The 23,118-nt window shown below is 38.2% G+C and overlaps 1 protein-coding gene across 1 annotated transcript in view; it reads left to right on the top strand.

Moving 5' to 3' along the window:
* LOC116359881 (transmembrane protein 114) overlaps nt 1–23,118 on the top strand; it is a 49,230-nt gene that overhangs the window by 1,466 nt on the left and 24,646 nt on the right. Inside the window, exon 2 of the mRNA XM_031813759.1 lies at nt 2,741–2,818. Within this exon, the coding sequence (XP_031669619.1) occupies nt 2,741–2,818 (78 nt within the window). The remainder of the gene's footprint in view (nt 1–2,740; nt 2,819–23,118) is intronic.

Raw genomic sequence — 23,118 nt, forward strand, 5'->3', positions numbered from 1 at the left:
TGTAGCTCAGCTGGTACTACCAGGTTATACCATGTATAGTGTAGTCCCCTGTAGCTCAGCTGGTACAGCATGGTACTACCAGGTCATAACATGTATAGTGTAGTCCCCTGTAGCTCAGCTGGTACAGCATGGTACTACATGGCTTTAAGATGCTTTGGATAAGTGTCAGCTAAAGTGTCAGCTAGATGGCAGATATTATATTATCAGGTATTCTATTATCAGACATTCTATTATCAGATATTATATTATCAGACATTCTGTTATCATGTATTATATTATCAGACATTCTATTATCAGACATTCTGTTATCATGTATTCTATTATCAGACATTCTATTATCAGACATTCTATTATCAGATATTCTATTATCAGACATTCTATTATCAGACATTCTATTATCAGACATTCTGTTATCATGTATTGTATTAACAGACATTCTATTATCAGACATTCTATTATCAGATATTCTATTATCAGACATTCTATTATCAGACATTCTATTATCAGACATTCTATTATCAGATATTATATTATCAGACATTCTGTTATCAGATATTATATTATCAGACATTCTATTATCAGATATTATATTATCAGACATTCTATTATCAGATATTCTATTATCAGACATTATATTATCAGACATTCTATCATCAGACATTCTATTATCAGACATTCTATTATCAGACATTCTGTTATCAGATATTATATGATCAGATATTCTATTATCAGACATTCTCTTATCAGACATTCTATTATCAGACATTCTATTATCAGACATTCTATTATCAGACATTCTATTATCAGACATTCTCTTATCAGACATTCTATTATCAGACATTCTATTATCAGACATTCTATTATCAGGTATTCTATTATCAGACATTCTATTATCAGACATTCTATTATCAGACATTCTATTATCAGACATTCTATTATCAGATATTCTATTATCAGACATTCTATTATGAGACATTATATTATCAGACATTATATTATCAGACATTATATTATCAGACATTATATTATCAGACATTCTATTATCAGACATTCTATTATCAGATATTATATTATCAGACATTCTATTATCAGATATTATATTATCAGACATTCTATTGAGACCCAGGTCTCTTTTACAAATAAAACCCTTTACTCTGCTGTTCTGTTCTTTAGTCCTTGTCATGTGCAAGTATTTTGTTCCAACCCAGCACTAATACAGCTGATTCAACTTATTAGACTTATCGTAACGACCTTGATTATGTGGAACAGGTGTATTAGTACTGGGCCGGAACAAAAACAGTCCCACCCTGACAGTCCCCAGGAGTTGAGGAGAGCTGCTTTACTGCAGTGTGGGTGACAACCTCTGGGTTGTAACAATGTCATAACATACAACTCAACCTAGGCTAGGACTGCTGTGGTGTTTAGAAACAGACTGACATCCAGGCTAGGACTGCTGTGGTGTTTAGAAACAGACTGACATCCAGGCTAGGACTGCTGTGTTGTTTAGAAACAGACTGACATCCAGGCTAGGACTGCTGTGGTGTTTAGAAACAGACTGTCGTCCAGGCTAGGACTGCTGTGGTGTTTAGAAACAGACTGACGTCCAGGCTAGGACTGCTGTGGTGTTTAGAAACAGACTGACATCCAGGCTAGGACTGCTGTGGTGTTTAGAAACAGACTGACATCCAGGCTAGGACTGCTGTGGTGTTTAGAAACAGACTGACGTCCAGGCTAGGACTGCTGTGGTGTTTAGAAACAGACTGACATCCAGGCTAGGACTGCTGTGGTGTTTAGAAACAGACTGACGTCCAGGCTAGGAGGGAAATGAGGGGGAGGAGATGAGGGGAGGAGGTGAGCGGGTGGAGATGAGGGAGAGGAGATGGGTGAGTTGAGGGGGAGAAGATGAGGGAGAGGAGATGAGGGGGAGGAGATGAGGGAGAGGAGATGAGGGGGAGGAGATGATGGAGAGGAGATGAGGGAGAGGAGATGATGGAGAGGAGATGAGGGAGAAGAGATGAGGGAGAGGAGATGAGGGAGAGGAGGTGAGGGGGAGGAGATGAGGGAGAGGAGATGAGGGGGAGGAGATGAGGGAGAGGAGATGAGGGAGAGGAGATGAGGGAGAGGAGATGGGAGAGTTGAGGGGGAGGAGGTGAGGGAGAGGAGATGAGGGAGAGGAGATGAGGGGGAGGAGATGATGGAGAGGAGATGAGGGAGAGGAGATGAGGGGGAGGAGATGAGGGAGAGGAGGTGAGGTGAGGGGGAGGAGATGAGGGAGAGGAGATGAGGGGGAGGAGATGAGGGAGAGGAGATGAGGGAGAGGAGATGGGAGAGTTGAGGGGGAGGAGGTGTAGCAGAGGAGATGAGGGAGAGTAGATGAGGGAGAGGAGATGGGAGAGTTGAGGGGGAGGAGATGAGGGAGAGGAGATGAGGGAGAGGAGATGAGGGGGAGGAGATGAGGGAGAGGAGATGAGGGAGAGGAGGTGAGGGGGAGGAGATGAGGGAGAGGAGATGGGTGAGTTGAGGGGGGAGCAGATGAGGGAGAGGAGATGATGGAGATGAGATGAGGGAGAGGAGATGAGGGGGGAGAAGATGAGGGGGAGGGTATGAGGGGGGAGGAGATGAGGGAGGGAGGATATGAGGGGTGAGATGAGGGAGGATATGAGGGGGGGGGGGTGAGGGGGAGGAGATGAGGGAGGGAAGATGTGATTGGCTGATCCATGTGTTCTGTCTTCTCTCCCAGCCCAGAAGCTCTGTCAGCCATTCGTCAACCCGTTTGAAGGCGGACAAAACCTCACAGACTCTTACAGACAACTTTTAAGTAAGAACAGTTACAGTAACTAAAGCACTTAACGTTATCATCATCTTCATCATTACCATGGTCATATGATTACCACCTTTTGGGCAGTATTTTGCTGTGTGTTAATGTTAAATATATTGGTGAGTATTTAGCCGGGTTTAAATGTAAGATATATTGGTGAGTATTTAGCCGGGTTTAAATGTAAGATATATTGGTGAGTATTTAGCAGTGTGTAAATGTAAGATATATAGGTGAGTATTTAAATCTAAGATATATTGGTGAGTATTTAAATGTAAGATATATTGGTGAGTATTTAAATCTAAGATATATTGGTGAGTATTTAAATGTAAGATATGTTGGTGAGTATTTAGCAGTGTTTAAGCGTAAATCATTTAGCTCATTATTTGTCAGTGCTTCTGCAGCAGGAGGGTTGATGGAGGTGTTCATTGTTGTTTAGTGTCATTAATCAGGCTCCTGTAGAGGTATTGGCTGGTTATTGTTGTTTAGCATCATTAATCAGGCTGGTTATTGTTGTTTAGTGTCATTAATCAGGCTGGTTATGGTTGTTTAGTGTCATTAATCAGGCTCCTGTAGAGGTATTGGCTGGTTATTGTTGTTTAGTGTCATTAATCAGGCTGGTTATTGTTGTTTAGTGTCATTAATCAGGCTGGTTATTGTTGTTTAGTGTCATTAATCAGGCTGGTTATTGTTGTTAGTGTCATTAATCAGGCTGGTTATTGTTGTTTAGTGTCATTAATCAGGCTGGTTATTGTTGTTTAGCATCATTAATCAGGCTGGTTATTGTTGTTTAGTGTCATTAATCAGGCTCCTGTAGAGGTATTGGCTGGTTATTGTTGTTTAGCATCATTAATCAGGCTGGTTATTGTTGTTTAGTGTCATTAATCAGGCTGGTTATTGTTGTTTAGTGTCATTAATCAGGCTGGTTATGGTTGTTTAGTGTCATTAATCAGGCTCCTGTAGAGGTATTGGCTGGTTATTGTTGTTTAGTGTCATTAATCAGGCTGGTTATTGTTGTTTAGTGTCATTAATCAGGCTGGTTATTGTTGTTTAGTGTCATTAATCAGGCTGGTTATTGTTGTTAGTGTCATTAATCAGGCTGGTTATTGTTGTTTAGTGTCATTAATCAGGCTGGTTATTGTTGTTTAGCATCATTAATCAGGCTGGTTATTGTTGTTTAGTGTCATTAATCAGGCTCCTGTAGAGGTATTGGCTGGTTATTGTTGTTTAGTGTCATTAATCAGGCTGGTTATTGTTGTTTAGTGTCATTAATCAGGCTGGTTATTGTTGTTTAGTGTCATTAATCAGGCTGGTTATTGTTGTTTAGTGTCATTAATCAGGCTCCTGTAGAGGTATTGGCTGGTTATTGTTGTTTAGTGTCATTAATCAGGCTGGTTATTGTTGTTTAGTGTCATTAATCAGGCTGGTTATGGTTGTTTAGTGTCATTAATCAGGCTGGTTATTGTTGTTTAGTGTCATTAATCAGGCTGGTTATTGTTGTTTAGTGTCATTAATCAGGCTGGTTATGGTTGTTTAGTGTCATTAATCAGGCTGGTTATTGTTGTTTAGTGTCATTAATCAGGCTGGTTATTGTTGTTTAGTGTCATTAATCAGGCTGGTTATTGTTGTTAGTGTCATTAATCAGGCTGGTTATTGTTGTTTAGTGTCATTAATCAGGCTGGTTATTGTTGTTTAGTGTCATTAATCAGGCTGGTTATTGTTGTTTAGTGTCATTAATCAGGCTCCTGTAGAGGTATTGGCTGGTTATTGTTGTTTAGTGTCATTAATCAGGCTGGTTATTGATGTTTAGTGTCATTAATCAGGCTGGTTATTGTTGTTTAGTGTCATTAATCAGGCTGGTTATTGTTGTTTAGTGTCATTAATCAGGCTGGTTATGGTTGTTTAGTGTCATTAATCAGGCTGGTTATTGTTGTTTAGTGTCATTAATCAGGCTGGTTATTGTTGTTTAGTGTCATTAATCAGGCTGGTTATGGTTGTTTAGTGTCATTAATCAGGCTCCTGTAGAGGTATTGGCTGGTTATTGTTGTTTAGTGTCATTAATCAGGCTGGTTATTGTTGTTTAGTGTCATTAATCAGGCTGGTTATTGTTGTTTAGTGTCATTAATCAGGCTGGTTATTGTTGTTAGTGTCATTAATCAGGCTGGTTATTGTTGTTTAGTGTCATTAATCAGGCTGGTTATTGTTGTTTAGCATCATTAATCAGGCTGGTTATTGTTGTTTAGTGTCATTAATCAGGCTCCTGTAGAGGTATTGGCTGGTTATTGTTGTTTAGTGTCATTAATCAGGCTGGTTATTGTTGTTTAGTGTCATTAATCAGGCTGGTTATTGTTGTTTAGTGTCATTAATCAGGCTGGTTATTGTTGTTTAGTGTCATTAATCAGGCTCCTGTAGAGGTATTGGCTGGTTATTGTTGTTTAGTGTCATTAATCAGGCTGGTTATTGATGTTTAGTGTCATTAATCAGGCTGGTTATTGTTGTTTAGTGTCATTAATCAGGCTGGTTATTGTTGTTTAGTGTCATTAATCAGGCTGGTTATGGTTGTTTAGTGTCATTAATCAGGCTGGTTATTGTTGTTTAGTGTCATTAATCAGGCTGGTTATGGTTGTTTAGTGTCATTAATCAGGCTGGTTATGGTTGTTTAGTGTCATTAATCAGGCTCCTGTAGAGGTACTGGCTGGTTATTGTTGTTAGTGTCATTAATCAGGCTGGTTATTGTTGTTTAGCATCATTAATCAGGCTGGTTATTGTTGTTTAGTGTCATTAATCAGGCTGGTTATGGTTGTTTAGTGTCATTAATCAGGCTCCTGTAGAGGTACTGGCTGGTTATGGTTGTTTAGCATCATTAATCAGGCTGGTTATCGTTGTTAGTGTCATTAATCAGGCTGGTTATTGTTGTTTAATGTCATTAATCAGGCTGGTTATTGTTGTTAGTGTCATTAATCAGGCTGGTTATTGTTGTTTAGCATCATTAATCAGGCTGGTTATTGTTGTTTAGTGTCATTAATCAGGCTGGTTATGGTTGTTTAGCATCATTAATCAGGCTGGTTATTGTTGTTTAGCATCATTAATCAGGCTGGTTATTGTTGTTTAGTGTCATTAATCAGGCTGGTTATTGTTGTTTAGTGTCATTAATCAGGCTGGTTATTGTTGTTTAGTGTCATTAATCAGGCTGGTTATTGTTGTTTAGTGTCATTAATCAGGCTGGTTATTGTTGTTTAGTGTCATTAATCAGGCTGGTTATTGTTGTTTAGTGTCATTAATCAGGCTGGTTATTGTTGTTTAGTGTCATTAATCAGGCTGGTTATTGTTGTTTAGCATCATTAATCAGGCTGGTTATTGTTGTTTAGTGTCATTAATCAGGCTGGTTATTGTTGTTTAGTGTCATTAATCAGGCTGGTTATGGTTGTTTAGTGTCATTAATCAGGCTCCTGTAGAGGTACTGGCTGGTTATTGTTGTTAGTGTCATTAATCAGGCTGGTTATTGTTGTTTAGCATCATTAATCAGGCTGGTTATTGTTGTTTAGTGTCATTAATCAGGCTGGTTATGGTTGTTTAGTGTCATTAATCAGGCTGGTTATTGTTGTTTAGCATCATTAATCAGGCTGGTTATTGTTGTTTAGTGTCATTAATCAGGCTGGTTATTGTTGTTTAGCATCATTAATCAGGCTGGTTATTGTTGTTTAGTGTCATTAATCAGGCTGGTTATTGTTGTTTAGTGTCATTAATCAGGCTGGTTATTGTTGTTTAGTGTCATTAATCAGGCTGGTTATTGTTGTTTAGCATCATTAATCAGGCTGGTTATTGTTGTTTAGTGTCATTAATCAGGCTGGTTATTGTTGTTTAGTGTCATTAATCAGGCTGGTTATTGTTGTTTAGCATCATTAATCAGGCTGGTTATTGTTGTTTAGCATCATTAATCAGGCTGGTTATTGTTGTTTAGCATCATTAATCAGGCTGGTTATTGTTGTTTAGTGTCATTAATCAGGCTGGTTATTGTTGTTTAGCATCATTAATCAGGCTGGTTATTGTTGTTTAGCATCATTAATCAGGCTGGTTATTGTTGTTTAGCGTCATTAATCAGGCTGGTTATTGTTGTTTAGTGTCATTAATCAGGCTGGTTATTGTTGTTTAGTGTCATTAATCAGGCTGGTTATTGTTGTTAGTGTCATTAATCAGGCTCCTGTAGAGGTATTGGCTGGTTATTGTTGTTTAGCATCATTAATCAGGCTGGTTATTGTTGTTTAGCATCATTAATCAGGCTCCTTGGCTGGTTATTGTTGTTTAGCATCATTAATCAGGCTGGTTATTGTTGTTTAGCATCATTAATCAGGCTGGTTATTGTTGTTTAGCATCATTAATCAGGCTCCTTGGCTGGTTATTGTTGTTTAGCATCATTAATCAGGCTCCTTGGCTGGTTATTGATTAAAACAACAACATTTCATCAGATGTTCTTATCCAGAGCCACGTACAGTTAGTACATTCCTCAGCAGATTGCTAAGTGGGACAACCACATACTGAGCCTACAGAACCTTTTCACACACCTTGACTTTCCCCACATTGTGTTGTGTTACAGCCTGAATTTAAAATGGATTACATGGAGATTTTGTTGGTCACTGTCCTGACACACAATACCCCATAATGTCAAAGTGGAATTATGTTTTTCGATTTTTTTATTATTATTATTTTAACAAATTATAACAAATTGTAAGGCTAAAATGTCTTGTGTCAATAAGTATTCAACCCCGTTGTTATGGAAACGCCTAAATAAGTTCAGGTGTAAAAATGTGATTAACAAGTCACATAATAAGTTGCATGGACTCACTCTGTGTGCAATAATAGTGTTTGACATCATTTTTTTAATGACCACCTCATCTCTGTACCCCACATATACAATTATCTCTAATGTCCCTCAGTCAAGCAGTGATTTACAAACACAGATTCAACCACAAAGACCAGGGAGGTTTTCCAATGTTTGCCAAAGTAGGGCATTCCAATGTTTGCCAAACTGGGGCACGTAATGGTTGATAAAAAAATAAAAATAAAAAATAAAAGCAGACTTTTGAACCTCTGGTGAAGTTAATAATTACACTTTGGATGGTGTATCAATACACCCAGTCAATACAACTCAGTTGCCGGAGAGACCCATGGTGACTTTAAAACATGGCTGTGATAGGAGAAAACTGAGGATGGAGCAACAACATAGTTACTCTACAATACTAACCTAACTGGCAGAGTTTAATGGCTGTGATAGGAGAACACTGAGGATGGATCAACTACATAGTAGTTACTCTACAATACTAACCTAACTGACAGAGTTTAATGGCTGTGATAGGAGAAAACTGAGGATGGGTCAACTACATAGTAGTTACTCTACAATACTAACCTAACTGACAGAGTTTAATGGCTGTGATAGGAGAAAACTGAGGATGGGTCAACAACATTGTAGTTACTCCACAAAACTAACCTAACTGACAGAGTAAAAAGAAGGAAGCCTGTACAGAATAAAAACATGGATCCTGTTCGCAACAAGGAACTAAAGTACAACTGCAAATAATGGGGCAAAGAAATTAACTTTAGGTCCTGAACACAATGTTTTGTGTTTGAGGAAAATCCAATACAACTCATTACTGAGTACCACTCTCCATATGTTCAAGCATAGTGGTGGCTGCATCATGTTATGGGTATACTTGTCATAGTTAAGGGCTGGAGTGTTTTTCCAGGTGAAAAAACATGATAAAATGGAGATAAATCCTAAAGGAAAACCTGCTTCAGTCTGTTTTCCACCAGACACTGACTTGAATACACTAATAACCTCAAGGCCAAATCTACACTGGAGTTGAAAGACGACAGCAAATGTTCCTGAGTGGCTGAGTTACAGTATTGACTTAGATCTATTTGAAAAGCCATGGCAAGTCCGGAAAATGGTTGTCGAGCAATGATCCACATCCAATTTGACAGAGCTTGAAGAACTTTGAGAGAGAGAGAGAGAGAGAGAGAGAGAAATAGAGAGAGAGAGAGAGAGAGAGAGAGAAGAGAGAGAAAGAGAGAGAGAGAGAGAGAAAGAGAGAGAAAGAGAGAGAAAGAGAGAGAGAGAGAAAGAGAGATACAGAGAGAGAGAGAGAAAGAGAGAGAGAGAGAGAAATAGAGAGAGAGAGAGAGAGAGAGAGAGAGAGAGAGAGAGAGAGAGAGAAAGAGAGAGAAAGAGAGAGAAAGAGAGAGAGAGAGAAAGAGAGAGAAAGAGAGAGAGAGAGAGAAAGAGAGAGAAAGAGAGAGAAAGAGAGAGAGAGAGAGAAAGAGAGAGAAAGAGAGAGAAAGAGAGAGAGACCGGCGACGACGATCACCGAGCGCCACCCGAACAAGAAGGGGAGTCACCTTTGGTAATATTCGTGACATTTACCCAGAAACACTCACAGCTGTAATCGCTGCCAAATGAGCTTCTACAAAGCATTTGATTTATTTTATTTTATTGAACTTTTATTTAACAAGGCAAGTCAGTTAAGAACAAATTCTTAATTATAATGACGGCCTACCAAAAGACAAAAGACCTCCTGCGGGGACGAGGGGCTGGGATAAAAAAATATAAAATTATAATAAAATAAATAACATATAAATATAGGACAAAACACACATCACGACAAGAGACAACAAAACACTACATAAAGAGAGACCTAAAACAACAACATAGCGTGGTAGCAACACATGACAACACAGCGTAGTAGCAATACAACATGGTAGCAACACATGACAACACAGCGTAGTAGCAATACAACATGGTAGCAATATGGTAGCAATACAATATGGTAGCAGCAACACATGACAACACAGCGTGGTAGCAATACAATATGGTAGCAATACAACATGGTAGCAATACAATATGGTAGCAGCAACACATGACAACACAGCGTGGTAGCAATACAATATGGTAGCAATACAATATGGTAGCAATACAACATGGTAGCAATATGGTAGCAATACAATATGGTAGCAGCAACACATGACAACACAGCGTGGTAGCAATACAATATGGTAGCAATACAACATGGTAGCAATACAATATGGTAGCAGCAACACATGACAACACAGCGTGGTAGCAATACAACATGGTAGCAATATGGTAGCAATACAACATGGTAGCAGAAACACATGACAACACAGCGTGGTAGCAATACAACATGGCAGCAATATGGTAGCAATACAACATGGTAGCAATACAACATGGTAGCAATAGAACATGGTAGCAATACAACATGGTAGCAATACAACATGGTAGCAGGAACACATGACAACACAGCGTGGTAGCAACACTACATGACAACAACATGGTAGAAACCCAACATGGTAGCAGGACAAAACATGGTACAAACATTATTGGGCACAGACAACACAAAGGGCAAGAAGGTAGAGACAACAATAGATCACGCAAAGCAGCCACAACTGTCAGTAAGAGTGTCCATGATTGAGTCTTTGAATGAAGAGATTGAGATAAAACTGTTCAGTTTGAGTGTTTGTCGCAGCTCGTTCCAGTCGCTAGCTGTAGCGAACTGAAAAGAGGAGCGACCAGGGATGTGTGTGCTTTGGGGACCTTTAACAGAATTTGACTGTCAGGACGGGTGTTGTATTGACTCAGAGGTGTGGATACATACGTATGTAAAGGAGATATTTCTGTATTTCATTTTCAATACATTTGTGAACATTTCTTAAAACATGTTTTCACTTGGTCATTATGGGATGTTGTGCGTAGATAGGTGAGAAACAAATCCATTTAATCCATTTTGAAATCAGGTTGTAACACAACAAAATGTGGAATAAGTCAAAGGGGTATGAATACTTCCTGAAGGCTCTGTATCACAGTCATATCAAGTTCATTTTTCATCAAAGTTACTATCAGCATAGTCAGGGCCAGTAAGGGGGGGAAAAGTCAAGTGTGAGTGTTAGACAATGTCAAACCCAACACTTGGCCCCTAAGCCCTTTATCGAGTGGCCACTTGCTGTTGTGTTCGATAGTGGTTTATTACATTTCTATTGAACTTTTATTGAACAAGGCAAGTCAGTTAAGAACAAATTCTTATTTACAATGACGGCCTAGGAACAGTGGGTTAACTGGCCTAGGAACAGTGGGTTAACTGGTCTAGGAACAGTGGGTTAACTGGCCTAGGAACAGTGGGTTAACTGGCCTAGGAACAGTGGGTTAACTGGTCTAGGAACAGTGGGTTAACTGACCTAGGAACAGTGGGTTAACTGGTCTAGGAACAGTGGGTTAACTGACCTAGGAACAGTGGGTTAACTGGTCTAGGAACAGTGGGTTAACTGGCCTAGGAACAGTGGGTTAACTGGCCTAGGAACAGTGGGTTAACTGGCCTAGGAACAGTGGGTTAACTGGCCTAGGAACAGTGGGTTAACTGGCCTAGGAACAGTGAGTTAACTGGTCTAGGAACAGTGGGTTAACTGGTCTAGGAACAGTGGGTTAACTGGTCTAGGAACAGTGGGTTAACTGGCCTAGGAACAGTGGGTTAACTGGCCTAGGAACAGTGGGTTAACTGGCCTAGGAACAGTGGGTTAACTGGCCTAGGATCAGTGGGTTAACTGGCCTAGGAACAGTGGGTTAACTGGCCTAGGAACAGTGGGTTAACTGGCCTAGGAACAGTGGGTTAACTGGCCTAGGAACAGTGGGTTAACTGACCTAGGAACAGTGGGTTAACTGGCCTAGGAACAGTGGGTTAACTGGCCTAGGAACAGTGGGTTAACTGGCCTAGGAACAGTGGGTTAACTGGCCTAGGAACAGTGGGTTAACTGGCCTAGGAACAGTGGGTTAACTGGCCTAGGAACAGTGGGTTAACTGGCCTAGGAACAGTGGGTTAACTGACCTAGGAACAGTGGGTTAACTGGCCTAGGAACAGTGGGTTAACTGGCCTAGGAACAGTGGGTTAACTGGTCTAGGAACAGTGGGTTAACTGGCCTAGGAACAGTGGGTTAACTGGCCTAGGAACAGTGGGTTAACTGGCCTAGGAACAGTGGGTTAACTGGCCTAGGAACAGTGGGTTAACTGCCTACAATGACGGCCTACCAGAAGGCAAAATGGCCTCCTGAGGGGACGGGGCATATATAAATAAATGTATATAGGACAAAACACACATCACCACAAGGGATCACTTGAGTCTGCAAGTGTTTTGGTCAAAAGGAGCATTGATGACCCATCTGACACTTTTGCGAGCAAGCCAGGTACTAATATGCCAGGCTTGTAGCATGACTCACTTGCTATAAAACATGGGCACCGGGGACTTGCAGCAGACACAAGACACACACTCTGATAGACAGTGAGAAAGTTGTAAAAACAAAACGACATCTCTCTACTCCTGCACAAAATATGTGTAAGTATATCGGTCACCAGTGATTCCATCAGCTGAGTTAGCTTGTTGTAGCCTGTCTTCTGCTAGCTAGCTCCACTGACAAACACAGTCAACTCAGGATGTTGGGCACTGCACTGCTGAACAGCATGCAGCGTGTTACTTATGTAGGATAGTTTAACAGCTTGCTGATGAAGTTGTAGACATGTTCCCAGCAGTCAGTCCGTATTACAGCCTGTTTCCAAAGCACCACTCTGTAGAGTCCAATATACAAAACACCACTCTGGAGAGTCTAATATACTGTCTTAACAAAACACCACTCTGTAGAGTCTAATATACTGTCTTAACAAAACACCACTCTGTAGAGTCTAATATACTGTCTTAACAAAACACCACTCTGTAGAGTCTAATATACTGTCTTAACAAAACACCACTCTGTAGAGTCCAATATACCGTCTTAACAAAACACCACTCTGTAGAGTCCAATATACTGTCTTAACAAAACACCCCTCTGGAGAGTTTAATATACTGTCTTAACAAAACACCACTCTGTAGAGTCCAATATACTGTCTTAACAAAACACCACTCTATAGAGTCTAATATACTGTCTTAACAAAACACCACTCTGTAGAGTTCAATATACTGTCTTAACAAAACACCACTCTGTAGAGTCCAATATACCGTCTTAACAAAACACCACTCTATAGAGTCTAATATACTGTCTTAACAAAACACCACTCTGTAGATTCTAATATACTGTCTTAACAAAACACCACTCTGTAGATTCTAATATACTGTCTTAACAAAACACCACTCTGTAGAGTTCAATATACTGTCTTAACAAAGCACCACTCTGTAGAGTCTAATATACTGTCTTAACAAAACACCACTCTGTAGATTCTAATATACTGTCTTAACAAAGCACCACTCTGTAGAGTCCAATATACCGTCTTAACAAAACATCACTCTGTAGAGTTCAATATACTGTCTTAACAAAACACCACTCTGTAGAGTCTAATATACTGTCTTAACAAAACACCACTCTGTAGATTCTAATATACTGTCTTAACAAAACACCACTCTGTAGAGTCTAATATACTGTCTTAACAAAACACCACTCTGTAGAGTTCAATATACTGTCTTAACAAAACACCACTCTGTAGGGTTTAATATACCGTCTTAACAAAACACCACTCTGTAGAGTCCAATATACCGTCTTAACAAAACACCACTCTGTAGAGTCTAATATACTGTCTTAACAAAACATCACTCTGTAGAGTCCAATATACTGTCTTAACAAAACACCACTCTGTAGAGTCTAATATACTGTCTTAACAAAACACCACTCTGTAGAGTCCAATATACCGTCTTAACAAAACACCAGTCTGGAGAGTCAGCTAACACCACAAACTGTAAAGGTCTCTCCAGAGAGGCCCGTAGACACACTCCTCATCCAATAAGATGAAGAAAAGGCCGCCCTTTGTGATGCAGACAGTGGAGGTGGGCAAACCCATTACTCATGATGTACAAGAGAAAATGAGCAGCGGCTCAGTGTTTGCCTCTCTAGGCAGTTTGTGGACTTAGCTGATATTTACAGCTGTGGCTGCTGGCGCCTTTATACGCACTTCTGGTATACGTTCCAAAATGGCACCCTATTCCCTATATAGAGCACTATTTTAACCAGGGACCATAGGGCTCTGGTCGGAAGTAGTGCACTATATAGTAAAAAGTGTGCCTTTCGGGATGCACCCTTCATTACAGGAGGAAAGCAGCAGATAGTGACTGAACCCCCAGTGACACTTAATACAACTCCTCTTTCCATGTGTTTCTATTGAGTTATTGATCCAAGGCTCCCTGTCTATAACACCTCCAACAGCCCTGTCCAAACCAAGGTCCTTTATAGGCCGGAGTTTTCAAGGCAAGAAACACAGTCTGAAGAAGATGAAGAAGAAGAAAATGTCCTTGTTTTCCAGAAATCCTGTTTGTAGGATTCCCGGATTTCCTGCTTATTCCATGGTAATTCCATGGCTCGGCGCCATTAGCTTCTCCTGGTCGATGGTGCCGCCGTACGACAGGGAGTCAAACAGCTCCTTAGCCTGCACTTCCTAGAGGACGGAGAGGAAGGACAGCTGTCTTCACAGAGCACACGCTGCCTGAGCTGCAGATCGATAGCTCTTCTCATAGAGATCTTCTCCATTTCAACCATTTTATATTTATGATGTACTACAGGAAGTGACTTGCTAAAAAAAATCTACGTCATTTTTTTTATTTTTTACAGTGGCTGATTCTCTCAATCCCTTCTTTATTCATCTCTCTGCTTATTGAAGAATCATTAACCTATATTTTGTAACATGACAATTGTTTCTGGTGTTTTTCCGAAGATCTGGAGAGCGGCACATGTCCTCCTCTATACAAAGGAGGAGGTCCTTTTTGATTGGACGAAAGTTATCTCAACTTATTAGTATATTATATAACTTAAATTGGACGAAAGTTATCTCAACTTATTAGTATATTATATAACTTAAATTGGACGAAAGTTATCTCAACTTATTAGTATATTTTATAACTTAAATTGGACGAAAGTTATCTCAACTTATTAGTATATTATATAACTTAAATTGGACGAAAGTTATCTCAACTTATTAGTATATTATATAACTTAAATTGGACGAAAGTTATCTCAACTTATTAGTATATTTTATAACTTAAATTGGACGAAAGTTATCTCAACTTATTAGTATATTTTATAACTTAAATTGGACGAAAGTTATCTCAACTTATTAGTATATTATATAACTTAAATTGGACGAAAGTTATCTCAACTTATTAGTATATTATATAACTTAAATTGGACGAAAGTTATCTCAACTTATTAGTATATTATATAACTTAAATTGGACGAAAGTTATCTCAACTTATTAGTATATTATATAACTTAAATTGGACGAAAGTTATCTCAACTTATTAGTATATTATATAACTTAAATTGGACGAAAGTTATCTCAACTTATTAGTATATTTTATAACTTAAATTGGACGAAAGTTATCTCAACTTATTAGTATATTTTATAACTTAAATTGGACGAAAGTTATCTCAACTTATTAGTATATTATATAACTTAAATTGGACGAAAGTTATCTCAACTTATTAGTATATTATATAACTTAAATTGGACGAAAGTTATCTCAACTTATTAGTATATTTTATAACTTAAATTGGACAATAGTTATCTCGAACTTATTAGTATATTATATAACTTAAATTGGACGAAAGTTATCTCAACTTATTAGTATATTATATAACTTAAATTGGACGAAAGTTATCTCAACTTATTAGTATATTATATAACTTAAATTGGACGAAAGTTATCTCAACTTATTAGTATATTTTATAACTTAAATTGGACAATAGTTATCTCGAACTTATTAGTATATTATATAACTTAAATTGGACGAAAGTTATCTCAACTTATTAGTATATTTTATAACTTAAATTGGACAATAGTTATCTCGAACTTATTAGTATATTATATAACTTAAATTGGACGAAAGTTATCTCAACTTATTAGTATATTATATAACTTAAATTGGACGAAAGTTATCTCAACTTATTAGTATATTATATAACTTAAATTGGACGAAAGTTATCTCAACTTATTAGTATATTTTATAACTTAAATTGGACAATAGTTATCTCGAACTTATTACTATATTATATAACTTAAATTGGACGAAAGTTATCTCAACTTATTAGTATATTTTATAACTTAAATTGGACGAAAGTTATCTCAACTTATTAGTATATTATATAACTTAAATTGGACGAAAGTTATCTCAACTTATTACTATATTATATAACTTAAATTGGACGAAAGTTATCTCAACTTATTAGTATATTTTATAACTTAAATTGGACGAAAGTTATCTCAACTTATTAGTATATTATATAACTTAAATTGGACGAAAGTTATCTCAACTTATTAGTATATTATATAACTTAAATTGGACGAAAGTTATCTCAACTTATTAGTATATTATATAACTTAAATTGGACGAAAGTTATCTCAACTTATTAGTATATTTTATAACTTAAATTGGACGAAAGTTATCTCAACTTATTAGTATATTTTATAACTTAAATTGGACGAAAGTTATCTCAACTTATTAGTATATTTTATAACTTAAATTGGACGAAAGTTATCTCAACTTATTAGTATATTATATAACTTAAATTGGACGAAAGTTATCTCAACTTATTAGTATATTATATAACTTAAATTGGACGAAAGTTATCTCAACTTATTAGTATATTATATAACTTAAATTGGACGAAAGTTATCTCAACTTATTAGTATATTATATAACTTAAATTGGACGAAAGTTATCTCAACTTATTAGTATATTATATAACTTAAATTGGACGAAAGTTATCTCAACTTATTAGTATATTTTATAACTTAAATTGGACGAAAGTTATCTCAACTTATTAGTATATTTTTATAACTTAAATTGGACGAAAGTTATCTCAACTTATTAGTATATTTTATAACTTAAATTGGACAATAGTTATCTCGAACTTATTAGTATATTATATAACTTAAATTGGACGATAGTTATCTCAACTTTCCAAAGTTTTGCTTAGATGATAACAAAACATTGTGCTAACTTATTTGAAGACCTTTTCTGAGGCCTTTTGACACAGTTTACCATCACATTCTCATTCAAAAAGCTGGCTAAGGCCTGGATCAGCCTTCTTGCAAGTGGTTTGAGAATGATCTGTCTAATAGTGTGTTTAGTTTCCTGGCTATTACAGAAGGTGTACAGCAGGGGTCTGTATTGGGACCCACTCTGTTTAATATTTATAATCAATAACATTGGTCTATCTGTTAAAACATTTTTATATTCATCTGTATGCAGATGACACTCTGATGTATGCCAATGACCTGTTGAACTGTTGCCCAGGCTATGTTAGAGTTGCAATCTGACCTTGTTACCTTACAGAAAGCCCGGGTTGGTTTGCTAAAGATGGACTACGGATTTATTCATTGGATGGTTCTCCCATCTATCAGGTTTCCGCCTATACATATGTGGGTATTGATTTGACAAAGCTTGAATGTTTAAAAAAAATAGAAAAAAAAGAAGGATTATCTAGTTAAAAAGCTCAAATTGAAATTGGGCCTGATTAAAAAACAACAACATCTTACCACTCCCTAATAGCAGGAAGTAGATTTTACAGTCAACCTTCCTGCTGGTTCCTGACTATGGTGAAACTATTTACCAGATTGCAGCAGCCACTACTCTTCAGCCTTCGGATGCCTGCTAGCATAGAGCCCTTTGCTTTATCACTGGTGACAGGGGCTTTATCACAAGGTGACAGTTTTAAAACTCACCACTGCGTCCTGTATCAAAAGGTTGGCTGGTCCTCATTAAAGTCCCATAGATGACTTCATTATTCCCTTTACTGCACAAGCTGTTGACTAACTTCACTGTTAAAATATAAAAACAGTACGTTAGTCAACAAGCTTTGTTAGGAATGAGTTGATTCATCTACCCCTTGGTCAGTACGTTAGTCAACAAGCTTTGTTAGGAATGAGTTGATTCATCTACCCCTTGGTCAGTACGTTAGTCAACAAGCTTTGTTAGGAATGAGTTGATTCATCTACCCCTTGGTCAGTACGTTAGTCAACAAGCTTTGTTAGGAATGAGTTGATTCATCTACCCCTTGGTCAGTACGTCAGTCAACAAGCTTTGTTAGGAATGAGTTGATTCATCTACCCCTTGGTCAGTACATTAGTCAACAAGCTTTGTTAGGAATGAGTTGATTCATCTACCCCTTGGTCAGTACATTAGTCAACAAGCTTTGTTAGGAATGAGTTGATTCATCTACCCCTTGGTCAGTACATTAGTCAACAAGCTTTGTTAGGAATGAGTTGATTCATCTACCCCTTGGTCAGTACGTTAGTCAACAAGCTTTGTTAGGAATGAGTTGATTCATCTACCCCTTGGTCAGTACGTTAGTCAACAAGCTTTGTTAGGAATGAGTTGATTCATCTACCCCTTGGTCAGTACGTTAGTCAACAAGCTTTGTTAGGAATGAGTTGATTCATCTACCCCTTGGTCGGTACATTAGTCAACAAGCTTTGTTAGGAATGAGTTGATTCATCTACCCCTTGGTCAGTACGTTAGTCAACAAGCTTTGTTAGGAATGAGTTGATTCATCTACCCCTTGGTCAGTACATTAGTCAACAAGCTTTGTTAGGAATGAGTTGATTCATCTACCCCTTGGTCAGTACGTTAGTCAACAAGCTTTGTTAGGAATGAGTTGATTCATCTACCCCTTGGTCAGTACATTAGTCAACAAGCTTTGTTAGGAATGAGTTGATTCATCTACCCCTTGGTCGGTACATTAGTCAACAAGCTTTGTTAGGAATGAGTTGATTCATCTACCCCTTGGTCAGTACGTTAGTCAACAAGCTTTGTTAGGAATGAGTTGATTCATCTACCCCTTGGTCAGTACATTAGTCAACAAGCTTTGTTAGGAATGAGTTGATTCATCTACCCCTTGGTCAGTACATTAGTCAACAAGCTTTGTTAGGAATGAGTTGATTCATCTACCCCTTGGTCAGTACATTAGTCAACAAGCTTTGTTAGGAATGAGTTGATTCATCTACCCCTTGGTCAGTACATTAGTCAACAAGCTTTGTTAGGAATGAGTTGATTCATCTACCCCTTGGTCAGTACATTAGTCAACAAGCTTTGTTAGGAATGAGTTGATTCATCTACCCCTTGGTCAGTACATTAGTCAACAAGCTTTGTTAGGAATGAGTTGATTCATCTACCCCTTGGTCGGTACATTAGTTAACAAGCTTTGTTAGGAATGAGTTGATTCATCTACCCCTTGGTCAGTACATTAGTCAACAAGCTTTGTTAGAAATGAGTTGATTCATCTACCCCTTGGTCAGTACATTAGTCAACAAGCTTTGTTAGAAATGAGTTGATTCATCTACCCCTTGGTCAGTACATTAGTCAACAAGCTTTGTTAGAAATGAGTTGATTCATCTACCCCTTGGTCAGTACATTAGTCAACAAGCTTTGTTAGGAATGAGTTGATTCATCTACCCCTTGGTCAGTACATTAGTCAACAAGCTTTGTTAGGAATGAGTTGATTCATCTACCCCTTGGTCAGTACGTTAGTCAACAAGCTTTGTTAGGAATGAGTTGATTCATCTACCCCTTGGTCAGTACATTAGTCAACAAGCTTTGTTAGGAATGAGTTGATTCATCTACCCCTTGGTCAGTACATTAGTCAACAAGCTTTGTTAGGAATGAGTTGATTCATCTACCCCTTGGTCAGTACATTAGTCAACAAGCTTTGTTAGGAATGAGTTGATTCATCTACCCCTTGGTCAGTACATTAGTCAACAAGCTTTGTTAGGAATGAGTTGATTCATCTACCCCTTGGTCAGTACATTAGTCAACAAGCTTTGTTAGGAATGAGTTGATTCATCTACCCCTTGGTCAGTACATTAGTCAACAAGCTTTGTTAGGAATGAGTTGATTCATCTACCCCTTGGTCAGTACATTAGTCAACAAGCTTTGTTAGGAATGAGTTGATTCATCTACCCCTTGGTCGGTACATTAGTCAACAAGCTTTGTTAGGAATGAGTTGATTCATCTACCCCTTGGTCAGTACGTGAGTCAACAAGCTTTGTTAGGAATGAGTTGATTCATCTACCCCTTGGTCAGTACATTAGTCAACAAGCTTTGTTAGGAATGAGTTGATTCATCTACCCCTTGGTCAGTACGTTAGTCAACAAGCTTTGTTAGGAATGAGTTGATTCATCTACCCCTTGGTCAGTACATTAGTCAACAAGCTTTGTTAGGAATGAGTTGATTCATCTACCCCTTGGTCGGTACATTAGTCAACAAGCTTTGTTAGGAATGAGTTGATTCATCTACCCCTTGGTCAGTACGTTAGTCAACAAGCTTTGTTAGGAATGAGTTGATTCATCTACCCCTTGGTCAGTACATTAGTCAACAAGCTTTGTTAGGAATGAGTTGATTCATCTACCCCTTGGTCAGTACATTAGTCAACAAGCTTTGTTAGGAATGAGTTGATTCATCTACCCCTTGGTCAGTACATTAGTCAACAAGCTTTGTTAGGAATGAGTTGATTCATCTACCCCTTGGTCAGTACATTAGTCAACAAGCTTTGTTAGGAATGAGTTGATTCATCTACCCCTTGGTCAGTACATTAGTCAACAAGCTTTGTTAGGAATGAGTTGATTCATCTACCCCTTGGTCAGTACATTAGTCAACAAGCTTTGTTAGGAATGAGTTGATTCATCTACCCCTTGGTCGGTACATTAGTTAACAAGCTTTGTTAGGAATGAGTTGATTCATCTACCCCTTGGTCAGTACATTAGTCAACAAGCTTTGTTAGAAATGAGTTGATTCATCTACCCCTTGGTCAGTACATTAGTCAACAAGCTTTGTTAGAAATGAGTTGATTCATCTACCCCTTGGTCAGTACATTAGTCAACAAGCTTTGTTAGAAATGAGTTGATTCATCTACCCCTTGGTCAGTACATTAGTCAACAAGCTTTGTTAGGAATGAGTTGATTCATCTACCCCTTGGTCAGTACATTAGTCAACAAGCTTTGTTAGGAATGAGTTGATTCATCTACCCCTTGGTCAGTACGTTAGTCAACAAGCTTTGTTAGGAATGAGTTGATTCATCTACCCCTTGGTCAGTACATTAGTCAACAAGCTTTGTTAGGAATGAGTTGATTCATCTACCCCTTGGTCAGTACATTAGTCAACAAGCTTTGTTAGGAATGAGTTGATTCATCTACCCCTTGGTCAGTACATTAGTCAACAAGCTTTGTTAGGAATGAGTTGATTCATCTACCCCTTGGTCAGTACATTAGTCAACAAGCTTTGTTAGGAATGAGTTGATTCATCTACCCCTTGGTCAGTACATTAGTTAACAAGCTTTGTTAGGAATGAGTTGATTCATCTACCCCTTGGTCAGTACATTAGTCAACAAGCTTTGTTAGGAATGAGTTGATTCATCTACCCCTTGGTCAGTACATTAGTCAACAAGCTTTGTTAGGAATGAGTTGATTCATCTACCCCTTGGTCAGTACGTTAGTCAACAAGCTTTGTTAGGAATGAGTTGATTCATCTACCCCTTGGTCGGTACATTAGTCAACAAGCTTTGTTAGGAATGAGTTGATTCATCTACCCCTTGGTCAGTACATTAGTCAACAAGCTTTGTTAGGAATGAGTTGATTCATCTACCCCTTGGTCAGTACATTAGTCAACAAGCTTTGTTAGGAATGAGTTGATTCATCTACCCCTTGGTCAGTACATTAGTCAACAAGCTTTGTTAGGAATGAGTTGATTCATCTACCCCTTGGTCAGTACGTTAGTCAACAAGCTTTGTTAGGAATGAGTTGATTCATCTACCCCTTGGTCAGTACATTAGTCAACAAGCTTTGTTAGGAATGAGTTGATTCATCTACCCCTTGGTCAGTACATTAGTCAACAAGCTTTGTTAGGAATGAGTTGATTCATCTACCCCTTGGTCGGTACATTAGTCAACAAGCTTTGTTAGAAATGAGTTGATTCATCTACCCCTTGGTCAGTACGTTAGTCAACAAGCTTTGTTAGGAATGAGTTGATTCATCTACCCCATGGTCAGTACATTAGTCAACAAGCTTTGTTAGGAATGAGTTGATTCATCTACCCCTTGGTCAGTACATTAGTCAACAAGCTTTGTTAGGAATGAGTTGATTCATCTACCCCTTGGTCGGTACGTTAGTCAACAAGCTTTGTTAGGAATGAGTTGATTCATCTACCCCTTGGTCAGTACGTTAGTCAACAAGCTTTGTTAGGAATGAGTTGATTCATCTACCCCTTGGTCAGTACATTAGTCAACAAGCTTTGTTAGGAATGAGTTGATTCATCTACCCCTTGGTCAGTACGTTAGTCAACAAGCTTTGTTAGGAATGAGTTGATTCATCTACCCCTTGTTCAGTACATTAGTTAACAAGCTTTGTTAGGAATGAGTTGATTCATCTACCCCTTGGTCAGTACATTAGTTAACAAGCTTTGTTAGGAATGAGTTGATTCATCTACCCCTTGGTCAGTACATTAGTTAACAAGCTTTGTTAGGAATGAGTTGATTCATCTACCCCTTGGTCAGTACGTTAGTCAACAAGCTTTGTTAGAAATGAGTTGATTCATCTACCCCTTGGTCAGTACGTTAGTCAACAAGCTTTGTTAGAAATGAGTTGATTCATCTACCCCTTGGTCAGTACGTTAGTCAACAAGCTTTGTTAGGAATGAGTTGATTCATCTACCCCTTGGTCAGTACATTAGTCAACAAGCTTTGTTAGGAATGAGTTGATTCATCTACCCCTTGGTCAGTACATTAGTCAACAAGCTTTGTTAGAAATGAGTTGATTCATCTACCCCTTGGTCAGTACATTAGTCAACAAGCTTTGTTAGGAATTAGTTGATTCATCTACCCCTTGGTCGGTACATTAGTCAACAAGCTTTGTTAGGAATGAGTTGATTCATCTACCCCTTGGTCAGTACATTAGTCAACAAGCTTTGTTAGGAATGAGTTGATTCATCTACCCCATGGTCCGTACATTAGTCAACAAGCTTTGTTAGGAATGAGTTGATTCATCTACCCCTTGGTCAGTACATTAGTCAACAAGCTTTGTTAGGAATGAGTTGATTCATCTACCCCTTGGTCGGTACGTTAGTCAACAAGCTTTGTTAGGAATGAGTTGATTCATCTACCCCTTGGTCAGTACGTTAGTCAACAAGCTTTGTTAGGAATGAGTTGATTCATCTACCCCTTGGTCAGTACATTAGTCAACAAGCTTTGTTAGGAATGAGTTGATTCATCTACCCCTTGGTCGG

This window comes from Oncorhynchus kisutch, unplaced genomic scaffold (assembly GCF_002021735.2).
Source record: "Oncorhynchus kisutch isolate 150728-3 unplaced genomic scaffold, Okis_V2 Okis06b-Okis10b_hom, whole genome shotgun sequence".
Lineage (NCBI taxonomy): Eukaryota > Metazoa > Chordata > Actinopteri > Salmoniformes > Salmonidae > Oncorhynchus > Oncorhynchus kisutch.